At 43.3% G+C, this 15,896-nt stretch overlaps 1 protein-coding gene across 1 annotated transcript in view; it reads right to left on the bottom strand.

The window, feature by feature from the left end:
* Positions 1-3,635: 3,635 nt before the first annotated feature.
* Positions 3,636-15,896, bottom strand: part of CRNKL1 (crooked neck pre-mRNA splicing factor 1) — a 32,399-nt gene continuing 20,138 nt past the window's right edge. Inside the window, exons 7-14 of the mRNA XM_069768934.1 lie at positions 15,249-15,419; positions 14,974-15,165; positions 14,839-14,898; positions 14,445-14,525; positions 12,365-12,604; positions 9,650-9,751; positions 4,983-5,231; positions 3,636-3,939 (exon numbers count right to left, since the gene is read on the bottom strand). Of these exons, the coding sequence (XP_069625035.1) occupies positions 3,760-3,939; positions 4,983-5,231; positions 9,650-9,751; positions 12,365-12,604; positions 14,445-14,525; positions 14,839-14,898; positions 14,974-15,165; positions 15,249-15,419 (1,275 nt within the window). The 3' untranslated portion in view covers positions 3,636-3,759. The remainder of the gene's footprint in view (positions 3,940-4,982; positions 5,232-9,649; positions 9,752-12,364; positions 12,605-14,444; positions 14,526-14,838; positions 14,899-14,973; positions 15,166-15,248; positions 15,420-15,896) is intronic.

Genomic DNA, 15,896 nt, shown 5'->3' with positions numbered 1-15,896 from the left:
ATTGCTGCACGACTTTACTAACTCCTCTCTCCCGCTCTCGGGTCCACAACCTTCTTTCCTTTTTCGTCAAGAATTGTCTCCTCACCCAGGACACCCCCACTTACCACACTTATCGGAATACACGTACCATTAATACCCAGCAGCTTATGGACAACCTCCACACATCTTTAGCCCCCATCTCCTGTCCAGACTTAGCATTGTCACACACTTCAATATTACACTGAAGAATGCCCTAGATCAGTGTTCCCCAACTCCGGTCCTCAAGAGCCACCAACAGGTCATGTTTTCAGGATTTCCTTAGTATTGCCCAGGTGATGGAATTATTGCATCTCCAGGTGATGCAATTATCACCTGTGCAATACTAAAGGCCCCTTCACATTAAGCGACGCTGCAGCGATACCGACAACGATCCGGATCGCTGCAGCGTCGCTGTTTGGTCGCTGGAGAGCTGTCACACAGACCGCTCTCCAGCGACCAACGATGCCGGTAACCAGGGTAAACATCGGGTAACTAAGCGCAGGGCCGCGCTTAGTAACCCGATGTTTACCCTGGTTACCATCCTAACAGTAAAAAAAACAAACAGTACATACTTACCTACAGCCGTCTGTCCTCCAGCGCTGTGCTCTGCACTCCTCCTGTACTGGCTGTGAGCACAGCGGCCGGAAAGCAGAGCGGTGACGTCACCGCTCTGCTTTCTGGCTGACCAACGCTCACAGACAGTACAGGAGGAGTGCAGAGCACAGCGCTGGAGGACAGACGGCTGTAGGTAAGTATGTACTGTTTGTTTTTTTTACTTTTAGGATGGTAACCAGGGTAAACATCGGGTTACTAAGCGCGGCCCTGCGCTTAGTTACCCGATGTTTACCCTGGTTACCAGTGAAGACTTCGCTGGATCGGTGTCACACACGCCGATCCAGCGATGTCAGCAGGGAGTCCAGCGACGAAATAAAGTTCTGGACTTTATTCAGCGACCAACGATCTCCCAGCAGGGGTCTGATCGTTGGTCGCTGTCACACATAACGATTTTATTAACGATATCGTTGCTACGTCACAAAAAGCAACGATATCGTTAACAATATCGTTATGTGTGAAGGTACCTTAAGGAAATCCTGAAAATAATGACCTGTTGGTGACTCTTGAGGACCGGAGTTGGGGAACACTGATCTAAAGCAGCACCTTCTACACGTAGAAAGACCCGACACAGACAACAGCAGCCCTTGCACACTATGCAAACACTCTTCAGCGTTGCTCAAGGTGTGCAGAGCGGCAGTGGAGAAAATCTCTCTTAGCAGAAGACTTCATCCACTATAAGTTCATGCTCAAAACCTATAACTCTGCCGTTTCTCTGGCCAAACAATCCTACTTCACCACCCTCATCACCTCACTATCCAACAACCCAAAACGACTTTTTGAAACCTTAAACTCCCTCCTGAAACCTAAAGTACAGGCCCCCATCTCCAATCTCAGTGGTGAGGATCTGGCCACTTATTTCCTAGAAAAAAATCAACCACATCCATCAGGATATCTCAGCCCAATCTCCTCAGTGCCTGGATCCCCTTCCCTGCCGCACCTCAAGCTCATTAGACATCTTTGAACCTGTTTCAGAAGAAGTTTCCAAGCTCCTTGCTTCTGCTCGGCCTACAACCTGCAACAGTGACCCCATTCCTTCACCTCTCCTGCAGTCTCTCACCAGTGGTCACCACTCACCTGACTAAAATATTTAACCTCTCTCTTTCTTCAGGCATCTTTCCCTCCTCAGTTAAACATCCCATCATAACCCCTTTAATTAAAAAGCCATCCCTGGACCAGAACTGCACTGCTAACTACAGACCTGTCTCTAACCTTTCCTTCATCTCTTAACTCCTGGAACGCTTGGTCCACTCTCGTCTAATCCGCTATCTCTCGGATAACTCTCTTCTTGACCCCTTACAATCTGGTTTCCGCTCTTTACACTCCACTGAAACTGCCCTCACTAAAGTCTCTAATGACCTAATAACAGCTAAATCCAAAGGTCATTGCTCTCTGCTGATTCTCCTGGATCTCTCTGCCGCATTTGATACTGTGGATCACCAGCTCCTTCTCACTATTCTCCGCTCAATAGGCCTCAAGGTTCTCCTCCTACCTCTCTGACCGCTCCTTCACTGTATCTTTTGCCGGCTCCTCTTCCTCTCCTCGTCCCCTTACTATCGGGATTCCGCAGGGCTCAGTTCTGGGCCCCCTCCTTTTCTCTCTATACACTGCCCCTATTGGACAAACAATCAGCAGATTTGTGTTCCAGTACCATCTCTATGCTGACGATACCCAATTATACACTTCTTCCCCTGACATCACCCCCACTTTATTTCAAAATACCAAGGATTGTCTGTCTGCTGTCTCTAACATCATGTCCTCCCTCTATCTGAAACTAAATCTCTCCAAAACTGAACTACTTGTGTTTCTCCCTTCTACTAACCTCACTCTACCAAACATCGAAATTACCCTGGAGGGTTCAACCATAACTCCCAAACAGCATGCTCGCTGTCTTGGGGTCATATTCGACACCGAACTTTCCTTTACTCCCTATATCCGATCACTCACTCGCTCCTGTCACCTGCATCTTAAAAACATCTCCAGAATCCGACCTTTTCTCACCTTTGAAACTGCTAAGACTCTTACTGTCACTCTTATTCATTCTCGTCTGGACTACTGCAACTCTCTTCTGATCGGTCTCCCTCTTTCCAAACTTTCTCCTCTCCAATCCATCTTGAAAGCAGCAGCCAGGGTTATATTTCTGTCCAACCGCTTCACCGATGTCTCCATCTTGTGCCAGTCATTACACTGGCTACCCATTCGCTACAGGGTCCAGTATAAACTCATCTCTCTCACCCACAAAGCTCTCCACAGTTCTGCACCGCCTTATATCTCCTCTCTTATCTCCGTCTATCGCCCTACAACGTGCCCTCTGTTCTACAAATGACCTAAGACTAACATCCCCCATAATCCGAACTTCACACTTCCGTCTCCAAGACTTCTCTCGTGCTGCGCCAGCTCTCTGGAATGCACTTCCCCAGACGATCAGACTGATACCTAGCCCCGACCTAGTCAAGCGCGCTTTGAAAACCCATCTCTTCAAACAAGCCTACCACATCAACTACTCAGTCAACTAACTTTGCCCTGTTCCCTCCTTCCAAATATTACTCTGAATCTGCCTCCTACTATCCATCTGTCTCCACACCCTCCATACACAAAACTGCACTTGATACTTGACTATTGCACTTAAACACACGGGCTGATGACCGGATCATGCAGCTTCATATGAAAATCCCTATTTAATTGCCAGACCTGAAATAACGAGCACTTTTCACCTATTGTGTCCCCCCATTTCCTTGTAGATTGTAAGCTTGCGAGCAGTGACCTCACCCCTAATGTCACTATTTAAATGGTCTTAAGTTGTATTGAATTTATTGTCTGTACATGTCCCCGCTTAATTGTAAAGTGCAGCGAAATATGTTGGCGCTATATAAATAAAAATATACATACACACACACACACACACACACACACACACACACACACACACACACACACGCGTACAACCCCTTTTTTAAACTATGACATTTCCTTAAAGAGTACTTCACCATGGAGGAAGGAACATGTAAACTATAAATGGTTTATTTTCACATAAGAGGCTTTGATCGTGTAATAACAAATCCATCTGGTCTGAGCTATGTACAAGGAAATACAAAAAGTAGTATGATGTCAGACAGCGCTTCCCGTGTGTCAGGAGGAGCTCTCATCAATGTCTTTGTCAGGATCTTGTCCGTCGTCATCATCCTCCTCATCTTCGTTTTTCTGCTGCTTCTTCCAAAGTTTAGCCATGGCAAGCAGTTTAAGATTGGGCTGATTAGCTGCATCTTCTGGGAATATGTAGTCGTAGTATTCTTCCCATCCAGCATCAGACTAGAAAAAAAAAAAAAAATCACAAATGTTAGTAGAAGACATCACAGGCAGACTCACAGGTGTTATTAGACCCTGTGTAATCAGCAAATGGTCACCTATCCTGTGTAAATCCAAGTGATTGCTATGGCAATCGGGTGTCCCAACAAAGGCCACAGGGTTTGCCATATTGTCCAGCCTATCAGAGCCTGCTAGGTTTTAGAGTGTATTATCAATGTGATCAAAAGGACCACATCTTCAGCTCCACATTCGAGGCAAGTATTAAAAAGAAAAATAATGTTTAAGTGCTATAACAACACAATATATATTTATATGATATATATATTTTTTGGAGGTGGTGACGGGTGAGAAAGTGGGTGGTTTGCTTAAAAAAAAACCCCAAAAAAACTACAGATTGCTGTTCTTTTTACTCTAATTGTCTAAATAATGTAATATTAAAAAAGTCACATGTACCACAATATGGCCCTTGTATAGCTTTGTTGATGGAAAACTGTGAAACTCATAGCTTTCAGAATATGGCCAACCAAAACGAATTATTATATTCTTAAAAGAGTAATAATTGCACAAAAGCAATAAAACTACAGAAATTATTGTAGTAACCGTGCTGATCCCCAGAACAGCGGTCAGTACTTTATTGGTGCCACACGGCAAACTCAATAAAATGTAAAATGCATAAAGACAGCGGCAGGATTGTGTTTTTCCTTAAATTCTGTCCAATAAAGAGTTAATAAAAGCTTGTTAATAAGTACTATGTACCCTAACATGATGCCACCGACAATCACAATTCACCCCCAGCCCCTAAAAACCAAGCCCTCATACTTACGATGTCGCTGACAAAATAAAAGATGCCACAAGTAAAAGAAGATATCGCATAAAGGCCAAAACTGTCCATGACACCAGGGGTTAAAACTTGGTACAAATCCTGTAACAAAGAGGTATGTCATATTGTACGGTCACGGCGGTCGACAGTACTGAAGTGACGTCGGCTCCGGTGGTCTGCACTCAGAGGGGGACAAAACCAATCTGCACACAGCTGTAAGCCTTACCCCATCCTCTGCCTGGAGTTTTCGTCTTTTCTTGACCCGCTCTGGCATGAGCTTGGCCACTCTCTGCTGTGTGGACTCGGCGCCAAACTCTTGTTCGTAGCTTCTCCAAGACTCCAGTAACATCAGTCGTTCTTCCTTCTCCTCGCAATTCCTCAGCGTCTTATTTGCTTCCTCGTAGATCTGTCTACACTTCATCACAGTGTCGTCGCTTCCAGTAGTCAACTCAAACTGTGCGAAGCTTATCCAGACCTGGAGAACAAAGCAGAAGAGGGATGAAATTAGCAAGGTAACTGAATCCGGAGTCTGTGCACATGACATTTGTAGAAGAGCCGCCTCTTGGAAATCTCCTGATCTTGTCAATCGTGAGCTCTCGCGGGCAGGGTCCTCTCTCCTCCTGTACCAGTTGTGACTTGTATTGTTCATGATTATTGTACCTGTTTTTACTATGTATACCCCTCCTCACATGTAAAGCGCCATGGAATAAATGGCACTATATTAATTAATAATAATATTAGCCACTTTGCACAGACAGATGTGACTGTCTCACTTGCTGGGACATGCCCCCAGTGGACGGTACAGGAGCTGCACCCGCAGGCGCCAGCTGCAATATACAGCCAATAACCCACTGCAACTCCAAAAATGAAGAAATCATAATAATAGTTAACAAGAACATTAAGTTTATGACCTAAACCATTAAAATTGGCCAGTCATTAATACTCTTTCAGGCCTGCTAATTTTTCTCTCTGCTTCTCAGCAGCCATAACTTTTTTTTTTCTTGGTCTTCACTGACGTGCTGTAGGAGACGCTCTTACGCTGTGTGCACACCATGCGGAATTTGTGCGGATCCGCAGCGGATTTTTCAGCGCAGAAACGCTGCAGTTCCGCACAGTGATTTACAGTACAATGTAAATCAATAAGGAAAAAAAAAAGCTGTGCAGAAAAATCCGCATGGAAACGCTGCAGGTTGAAAAGAAGTGCATGTCCCTTCTTTTGTGCGGAACTGCAGCGTTTCTGCACCCTTCCGTTATACGTAGAAATCCGCAGTGGTAAAATCCGCACAAAATCTGCATTAATTCCGCAACAAAACCGCACAAAACCCGCGGCAAATCCGGTTTCTGTGCGGAAAATTCTGCACCCCAATCTGCAACGTGTGCACATAGCCTTAGGGTATGCTTCCACGTTCAGGATTGCATCAGGATTTGACACAGGTAAAATCTGCACCAAATCTGCACCTGAGGTCACTGGCAGGTCACCTGCATTTTTCATGCGAATCTGTGTGTGTTTTGTGTGTGTTTTTGTAAGCTCAATAAAGATATACAAAAAAAAAAAAAAAAGAATTGTGATGTCATTTTTTGTCCAACATCTTCATTTACATACTCCATTGAAGAATATACACACACAGCTAGATAGATAGATACATAGATAGATAGAGATAGATAGATAGTAGAAAGAAAAAAAAAAAAAAAAGGGGAAACAGCACAGCAGACTTCCAGAAAAAAAAAAGGTGATGTTTATTGCCCAAATGGCGTGGCGACTTTTCGGATACAATCCTTTCTCCGGGAGAAAGGATTGTATCCGAAACGTCGCCACGCCATTTGGGCAATAAACATCACCTTTTTTTTTTTTCCCTGGAAGTCTGCTGTGCTGTTTGCCCTTTTTTTTTTTCTACTATTTTCTACTATTTTCTACAAGGAGCCTTCTGAGATTGCTGGCTGGGGATGCGTGCACTTTAATGGATACAATAGATAGATAGATACGATACATATCTATCGTATCTGTCTATCGTATCTATCTATGGATCTATCGTATTTATCTATGGTATCCATCTATCGATATATCTATCTATTATCTACCGATATATCTAACTATAAATATATAGAAACAAAACAAAAAGCAGCACCAAAAGAAGACAGAGGGTGCAAAAAATCCTTCCAGGTATATACCAAACCTCATGCTATTGTCCAGAAAGATGAAGGCAGCACTCCAGTAGAAAAAATAAGAGTATTTTATTGGCCCATGTGCGACGTTTCAGTCCAAAGTGTGGACCTTTCTCAAACTGAAACGTCGCACATGGGCCAATACAATACTCTTATTTTTTCTACTGGAGTGCTGCCTTCATCTTTCTGGACTATATCGATAGATAGATATATTGATAGATAGATACGATATCTATTTATCTATTGTATCCATCTATCGTATCCATCTATCGTATCTATCTATTGTATCCATCTATCGCATCTATCTATAAAAATATCTATCTATATGTAGATATATCGTTAGATAGATATATCGATAGATAATAGATAAATAGATAATATAGATACGATAGATAATAGATAAACAAATGATGGATAGATAGGATAGATAGATACGATACATGGATCACACAAGCGAGAAACTCGGACGAGTCTTACATCTTAATACCCGGCACTGCCGCCGGCACTCGGGAGCGGAGCGTGCAGCTGCATGTATTTCTATGCAGCCGCACGCTCCACTCCCGAGTGACGGCGGAAGGCCAGGTATTAAGATGTAAGACTCGTCCGAGTTTCTCGCTTGTGTGATCCCGGCCTTAAATAAAGACACACACACGAAATCTGCGTTAGGCCGGGGTCACACTCGCGAGAAACTCACACAAGTCTCTCGCTTCAATACCCGGCACTGCATGTATTTCTATTATATGTTATATGTTCTGTCGTATGTTATATGTTGTATGTTCTGTTATATGTTCTGTTATATGTTGTTATATGTTGTTATATTTTGCATGTTATATGTTGTGTTGTATGTTATATGTTGTGTTGTGTTATAACACAACATATAACACAACATAACACAACACAACATATAACACAACATACAACATATAACAGAACATACAACATATAACAGAACATACAACATATAACAGAACATATAACACAACACAACATATATGTTGTATGTTCTGTTATATGTTGTATGTTATATATTGTATGTTCTGTTGTATGTTCTGTTATGTTGTATTATATATTGTATGTTATATGTTGTATGTTCTGTTATATGTTGCATGTTGTATGCTATAGGTTATATGTTATGTTGTATGTTATATGCTTGTGTTTTTTTACACTCAACACATTAGCTGGATGATGGGACTACTACTGTCCCATCATTTGCTAATGTGTCAATCACTGTCATTGTAGCAGGCATAGCCCGATGGGACTTGTAGTCCCATCGGGCTATGCCAGGCATCAGAAGATGCCTGCGCGCGCACACACACACACACACACAAAGACCCCCCAAGAGGCCCACACAGACCCCTGAGAGGCCCGCACAGACCCCCCGGCAGCCCAAACAGAGTCCCCGGCAGCCCGCACAGACCCCCCGGCAGCCCGCACAGACCCCCCGGCAGCCCGCACAGACCCCTGAGAGGCCTGCACAGACCCCGCCCGCACCCCGCCTGTAGTCTCCGTCCACACACTTCCCCCCTCCCGATCTGCAGCGTTTCACCCGCAGCTAAACCGCAGATTTTTTTTAGATCTGCGGTTTTGCTGCAGATGTGCCCGACTCAATGCAAGTCAATGGGTGCAGAAACTCTGCAGATCCGCACAAATAATTAACATGCTGCGGAAAAAACAATGCTGCGTTTCCTCACGTTTTTTTCCGCAGCATGTACACAGCGGATTTGGTTTTACATAGGTTTTCATGGTACTGTAAACCGCATGGGAAACTGTTGCAGATCCGCAGCGTCAAAAATGCTGCGGATCTGCGGTAAAAACATATAAATTACTGTATATCTGATACAAAAAATAATTTGGAAGAAAAAAAAATGTGATTTCATATTTTCACCCCAAAAATACTGCTTAATGAGTTCTCCAGGTAGTTATGGTCACATAGATACCTATTACGTATAAGTTCTTCCATTATACTTATGGAATAAAATGCATTTTATATGAAAAAAGGAGACTTATTATATTTTGTTGCTATGTAAATGTTTCTTATGTATATTTTTCATGCAAATTGTCTTTCATGATCTCAGATATCTGCTAGTACCTAATTATTCTGCTACGCCAGGCAGAGACCCGGCAACCATGTTAGCACCAGACCCTACAGAAGCATTGCCACTGATGCTGCATCTATCCACTGGCTAGCACTCATTGACAGCTATATAGCTGGAAAAAGAGAAGGCAGAAGCAGTAATAAACTGCTTCTGTCTTCTCCACCACAGAGCTCCAGATTGTATACAATAGCTGGAAAATGGATTGTTCTTATTCCCAGTTAACGATGAGAATTTTTCAGGTTTACCTCGAAACACATTAAAACACGTAAGGCAACAAGGAGACCGCGGCAGAGAACGAGGAGACCGCGGCAGAGAACGAGGAGACCGCGGCAGAGAACGAGGAGACCGCGGCTCAGAACGAGGAGACCGCGGCTCAGAACGAGGAGACAGCGGCAGAGAACGAGGAGACCTCGGCAGACAACGAGGAGACCATGGCTCAGAACGAGGAGACCATGGCTCAGAACAGGGAGACCATGGCTCAGAACGGGGAGACCATGACACAGAACGAGGAGACCATGGCTCAGAACAGGGAGACCATGGCTCAGAACGAGGAGACCATGGCAAAGAACGATTTAAAAGGGCAATGATACTGATACAAAACACCTCCTCTGAATATCCCTTGTGTACTGAATACCTTGACGTGCTGTGTCCTCTGCAGAAGTCGCCTATATAGATTTCTTGTCTTCTCAAATTCTTCTTGTTCTATTTCAAAGTCAATATAAGATTTCCAGAGAACCTGACAGCGAGAAATTAGCAAGATCATGAGTGAGAACAGAACTGATTATAGATACTGTTACACAATAATAATAATAAAAAAAAAAAATCTAAAAAAGAAATTACCATTGTCATGCTTTTGTGGAGTGCCACGCGTTCGGACCTACACTTGAAACATGATTTTAGGCTTTTAAATTGGCCATTAAAAGCGGATTCCCGTCTGACATTTATGGCATTTCCACAGTATATACCATGAAGGTGAGACAGGCAGATATCACTTCTGGGATGCGGAGCTCCATAGAAATGTGGCTACTGATCCCCCTGCTGAGGCGACCCCCCATAGAGTAGAAAAATGAATAATGAGGCTTTCTCCAGTCACTTCTATTTCTATGAGCGATACAGAAGCAGCTGGGGCAGTGTGCGTGGCAGTTCTGTAACTCCTATAGCAGTGAATAGAGAACACTGTATATGTCCCATCTCAAATTATTCTCAGCATGAATAGTACAGGTTTTCCTTTCTACAAGTGGCTCAAGCCCCCTCTAAAGGTATGGTAAATCATTGCTCATGCCACAAGTCAGATTATTGAGATAAAGGGGCTTAAAATCTTAATTGTTAAGCAAAAGTGAATCAAAAGACTTTTCTTAGTCTCTTCCAAAATGGGGCTTAAAGAGACCTCCCTAAAATTGCATCTTATATACTATTATGGTTTAGTGGATAACTTGGATGGAGGTCCAACTACTGGTGCACCCCAGGAATTCCATGAATAGGGCTCTACATAGCCCCATCTTGTATGGTGGTTCACCTGCTCGGCCTCTGCACCATTGATTGTCTATTAAACTGCCGAAAACTAATAAATGCTGTATTGCTTTTTCAGGCAGTCCCATAGATAATGAACAGAGCGGAGGCAGAGCATATGGACCTCAACTGCATTTAAAATGGGGCAATTGTCAGGACTGCTGGGGGTCCCAGCAGTCAAACCTCTGATCAGCAAGATATTCCCTGCAACTTTGGGAAAATATTTCCTCTTGTTTCGGAGTACCTACCAATCTCACAAATGTGGATCAGGTATAGTGTGTGTGTGTGTGTGTGTGGGGGGGTCACGAGGTCGAGATATTGATAACAACCCACAATTTATGGCATTAAAAAGCAAATTGTAGATTGTGAGCCCTCGCGGGCAGGGTCCTCTCTCCTCCTGTACCAGTTATGATTTGTATTGTTAAAGATTATTGCCCTTGTTTTTATTATGTATACCCCTCCTCACATGTAAAGCGCCATGGAATAAAATGGCGCTATAATAATAATAATAATAATAATAAAATTGGGAACTACCAGAAATGTTATTTACATGCAGAAAGCAGATACTGGGTTAATTTGCAGGTAAATAGGGCGGTACATAGTGCGCTATAATCACTGCCCGGCGCCCTGATTGACAGCCTGCTCTGCAGAGCATGTGTGCGGAGCACGCCGATCATTAAAGTGCCAGGGATTGATCAGTGTGGTAATTATAAACTTTTTGGTGGTACCATTTTTTGCATACATGTGACTTTTTGTTGGGGGGAAAAGGCAGCAACAAAAAAACAATACAACAAAATCTTAAATAGCTTTCCAATATTTTTATGGAGTATAATAACTACATTATGTTATTTCTTTTATATATTTTTTTAAATTTCTGCACAAGAATTTTTTTTCCTCTTGAAAAACAAACAAAAAAACCCACAACTTTGGGGTTGACATATTTTGAGGATTAACGTTTTCTATTTCCAAAACAATTCCCCAAAAAACAAATGTCAGAATTGCTTTTTTTTTTTTTCATAATTTCATCGAACCTTGCAACGCAGCTCTTCCTCTTCCAGGTTGCTCTGTGGACGGGACATGACTGCTTGCGTCAAGCTGATTGTCGGCCGGCTACCCGCAGTTAGGCAGTGGGGAGCCGGCTGTCAAACAGGAGGACGTCGCCAGTGACGCCCCCGTCGACAGAGCAGAGGGGACAAGAAGCAGCTGCTCTGTCAATGTGATGTCAGCAGAGACCAGCGTCAGGCAGATCAGGTAGGTATTTACCTGCCTGTAAGTGCTTCGGCCCATAAGAAAAAACAATAAAAAAATAGTCCTGGGTAACCCCGTTATTGGGAAGCTACACGGGCACATTAATATTCACGTAAACATATGCAAAATAATCCGTTTTTCATCCAGATACGATTTGCCATCCGCATGTCTTTCTTAAATCATGTGGAATAGTTTTTACAAGAACAATTTAATAAAAAATATATGGTAAATACAGTTTCTTATATTAATAATTGTACTGGATCTGTAAAAACGTGTGATATATGGATAGAAACCTGTATGAAATCTGTTTGTTGTTTTTTTGCTCACCCATTGAAATAAGGATCACAGTACTGCATGCTGCAAATTTTTTTTTTTTTTAACATGCAGGCCGTGTGTAAACAGGTTCATGTGAACGACCACACTGACATGCATTGATCCTTGGCTGTGTGTTTGCTCCCCATTTTGCAGACGGCCAGCACAAGCACCGATTACCCCCTTGTCTGGACGAGCCCGTACTGTGACGATAATGCGATCTGACTTCTCCAGTGCTTTTTTTCAGTTTTCATACAAAGTAATAAGAATCGTCACTTACTTCAGGCATATCGAGTCGTGGTTGTCCAATAGCCAATTCATACACCGCGCGGGCCCGCTCAGTATCTCCGAGGATGGTTTCTAGTTCTGCAAACTTAATCCATGTGGTACAGTTTTCTGGAGCAAATTCCAGGAACTTCTCGTACAGTTTTCTACATCGGTCAAATTCTCGAAGTTGCAGCTCCAGCTCGATGTAACCTTTAAAGAGTTTGTGCTTAGGACATTTTCCGATAGAAGTTCCCTACATAAATGAAATGAGTGGTCAGTTATACCAACTGCAAAGGTCACACCTAGTTTGAGTAACTTCAGGCCAGAACGTGCTTTTTGTTGGTTTTTGTATCCTGGCATCATGTTACCAACACTCCAGCCGTGCACTACAATTACCAGACTGTATACATTTTACGGCTCGTGTTCCTTTATTTGGTATCAGAAAAGCCTCCGTGCCTACCACTATATATACCGGCATGGCTTTCCTCATTCAACACACAGCCTCGTTTCTTTACCACATCTACCTTGTAGGCCGCTATTGGAAACCACCAGCAACATTACACATATTTAAAGGTTTTGGATACAACTGATCCTCAAATACAAAATTAAGCAACTTTCTAAACTGCCTTCATTAAGTTTTGTACCATTTTGCTGCTGTACAGTCTGTGCAACTTTTGACATACTTGGCTTTGCTGTTGCTTCTAAAAACAGCAATTAGTATTAGCGTCGTCATCATTTTCCTGCACAGAGTTGTCGCAAAACCTGAAGGATTTCCTAATATCAAAGTGAATGAGATCCCGGAAGAATCATGCAGATTTTTTCCTTGCATATTTAAATCTGCTACAAGTCTGAAGCATGTCAGTTCTTGCAGCGTTTGTGCTGCAGATTTCACTCATACGTGGTGGCTCAGTGGTTAGCACTGCAGCCTTGCAGCTCTGGAGTCCTGGGTTCAAATCCCACCAAGGAGTCTGTATCTTCTCCCCGTGTTTGTGGGTTTCCTCCCACATTCCCCCAATAGGGATAGCAATTATGTCTGTGCTTGACCCCCAGCAGTCAAACACTTATCTCTCCTGGGATTAGGTGATAACTGTTGGCATTGGCCAAGCCTTTTAGATATTTACTCTTCAGCCAAAGAAATTAAAGGGCCAACAAAGTGACTGTTCAAACCACGCACAGCACCTTGCAGGGGACACAGCCCAAACAAAAATCATACCAAATGTACTTCTGCCTTTGCCAGAAATGTTTTTGTTTTTTTAATTAAAAAACGCCAATGAGGCACTCTGTGCACCCTTGGCATGATCGGGCAAGTTCAGTGCACTTTTCCACCTACTAATCAAACATTATCTCCTCCCTCCTTTGGCTTCAGTAAAGCCAGAAAAGTCAACTAAAGGGATATTCTCAGCTTGAAATTACCCCCTATCCATGGAACAACTTCCTGTTCGCTGGGACCTGAACTGATCATGAAAACTAGGGCTCTGCAGAGTCGCGTGTGAATGCAGCAATGGCCGATCATGCTCACTGTTGGCCCATTCATTAGCATGGGAGGGCCGATGACCAGCTAAGGGCAGCACAGTGCTTGGCTATCTCCAGGAGTCACATTACAAAGAATGGTGCGACAGTATGCAGAACCGTGCTTCTCGGAATGGTGGGGGTCCCAGTGGTAAGCACCCGAGTGATCTAAAAATTATTCCCCATCCTACGGACAGAGAATATCTTCTGAACTGGAGAATACCCCTTTAAAGAAGATGGGGCAGAGGTAGTTGGGAGACAAGTAGCAAAAACAGCAATATTAACCCATAACCTCCCTGCGACTGCATCGTAAGAGAGCAGATAGATCCCAATCCACACGCTCTCTGACAGCAGCAGCTAAACAGTGATCAGAGCTCACTCTTGTCGCTGCTGTTACATGCAGATGCCGGCTGTATAACTCAGCCTGCACCTGCAAACTCCGTCCTAGAGCCCGCTGTATGCACTGCCTGCATCCAAACAAAGTAGAATTACGCTATAAGGACATGAAGGGGTTAATCATTTTATCGGGGAATCAGAAGGAAGCGAGGGTGCAATTACCATGACATGCAGGTAGATAAACTTACCAATGCTTTTCGGGCAAATGGAAGATTCTTTTGTCTGATTTCAAACTGGGCGTACATTAACCAGATTTTTGCAAAAGTAAACTGGAAGAGAAAAATAGTAAAAAGAAAAGGAAAAAAAAAAAAAGAAGAAGAAGGACATGGACATTAAGTGATGACTATGAACACCAGAGGTGAACAGGAAGGCGCTCTCACATATTGTCTTTATACTATTAAATTGTGAAATTCCTTTGAATTGGAAGCTGAAAATCGCCAATCAGGCCACAATGTGATTTTATGGGGACCCTTCAGGTTTGGGGTATGTGGAGACTTGCAGGCAATAGAAGACGTCCTGAGCATTGCACGGCCCTCTATGCCACTGTACCTCCCCAATAACGGCCAGAATCCCCTCCTTTACCTTTTTGTGAGGTATGAGCTCTAAGCAGGCCTGATACACCTGTCTGGTCCGCTCCGGATCCTGTAAATCACAGAGAAAATGGTTGGACTGATGCCGTAAATACTCGAGCAATGACGGAGGCGGCCGGCTCTATACCTTGGCCTCCAGCTCCTCGTACAGGCCATAGTTTATCCACAGGTAGATATATCTCTTCCAGTGCCTTTTCTCTTTAGTGGGGGGAACATTGGCGATTGCCCGTTCATACACTTCTCGGACAGTGTCGGCATCGGTGTCACTTTCCACCAATCGCAAGTAATCAAACCAGGCATCGTAATTATGGGGATTAGCCTAGAATTCAAAAATAATATTCTTAGGCAAGGTAATGGAAGAAAGACGCAAAAAAAGAGAAATTGCAAGAAATGAGCCACTACCTTCACTTCTTCCTCATACTGAAACCTCCTCTTATTCACGATGATATCCTCAATGCCGCGCCGGTCACCGTACTTCTTTTCAAAAATCGTGTAGGTTTTGAAGAGCTCCTGGGCCTGCTGCTTTGGGATTCTGTCCAGGGCGTATTTGTATATAACGCGGACCCTCTCCGACTGAGTAACAGGAAAATTATATCAATGAAGCATTACTATACAGTAGTAGGAATAAAGAAATGCAACGTACAAAATACGCTGTGATGACTGACAAGATCTTATGCATACGGCGTACAAAACGTGCTTATCTTACCACACATGATAACTATTCTTATAAAAAGGACCTGTCACATTTGAGATTTCGGTTTTGCTACATTCTTGTGTTCCCCATGAAATATTCCTGGAGCAATTATTTTTCTATAACTCTGTATTGTGCCATTTCTTTATCCCTGACAACTTAGTGTTATCAATTCCGTTGTCAGAGGGGTGTCGCTACTCATCCTGACCATGTGCTATCAGTGCGGCCACCTAGAAACGGCGACCGGCAGTAGTCATCCGTTACGTTTCCAGAGAGGAACGGCACAACATGCAGCCCTAAGAAAACAGATTCCAGAATCGTCATGTTGTTGAGAATACAATTATTTACTAAAATAGACA

The sequence above is a fragment of the Ranitomeya imitator genome, chromosome 5 (assembly GCF_032444005.1).
Source record: "Ranitomeya imitator isolate aRanImi1 chromosome 5, aRanImi1.pri, whole genome shotgun sequence".
NCBI classification, from domain to species: domain Eukaryota; kingdom Metazoa; phylum Chordata; class Amphibia; order Anura; family Dendrobatidae; genus Ranitomeya; species Ranitomeya imitator.
Note: the sequence above shows the minus strand (reverse complement) of the source record. Positions and strands in the feature narration are given on the sequence as shown.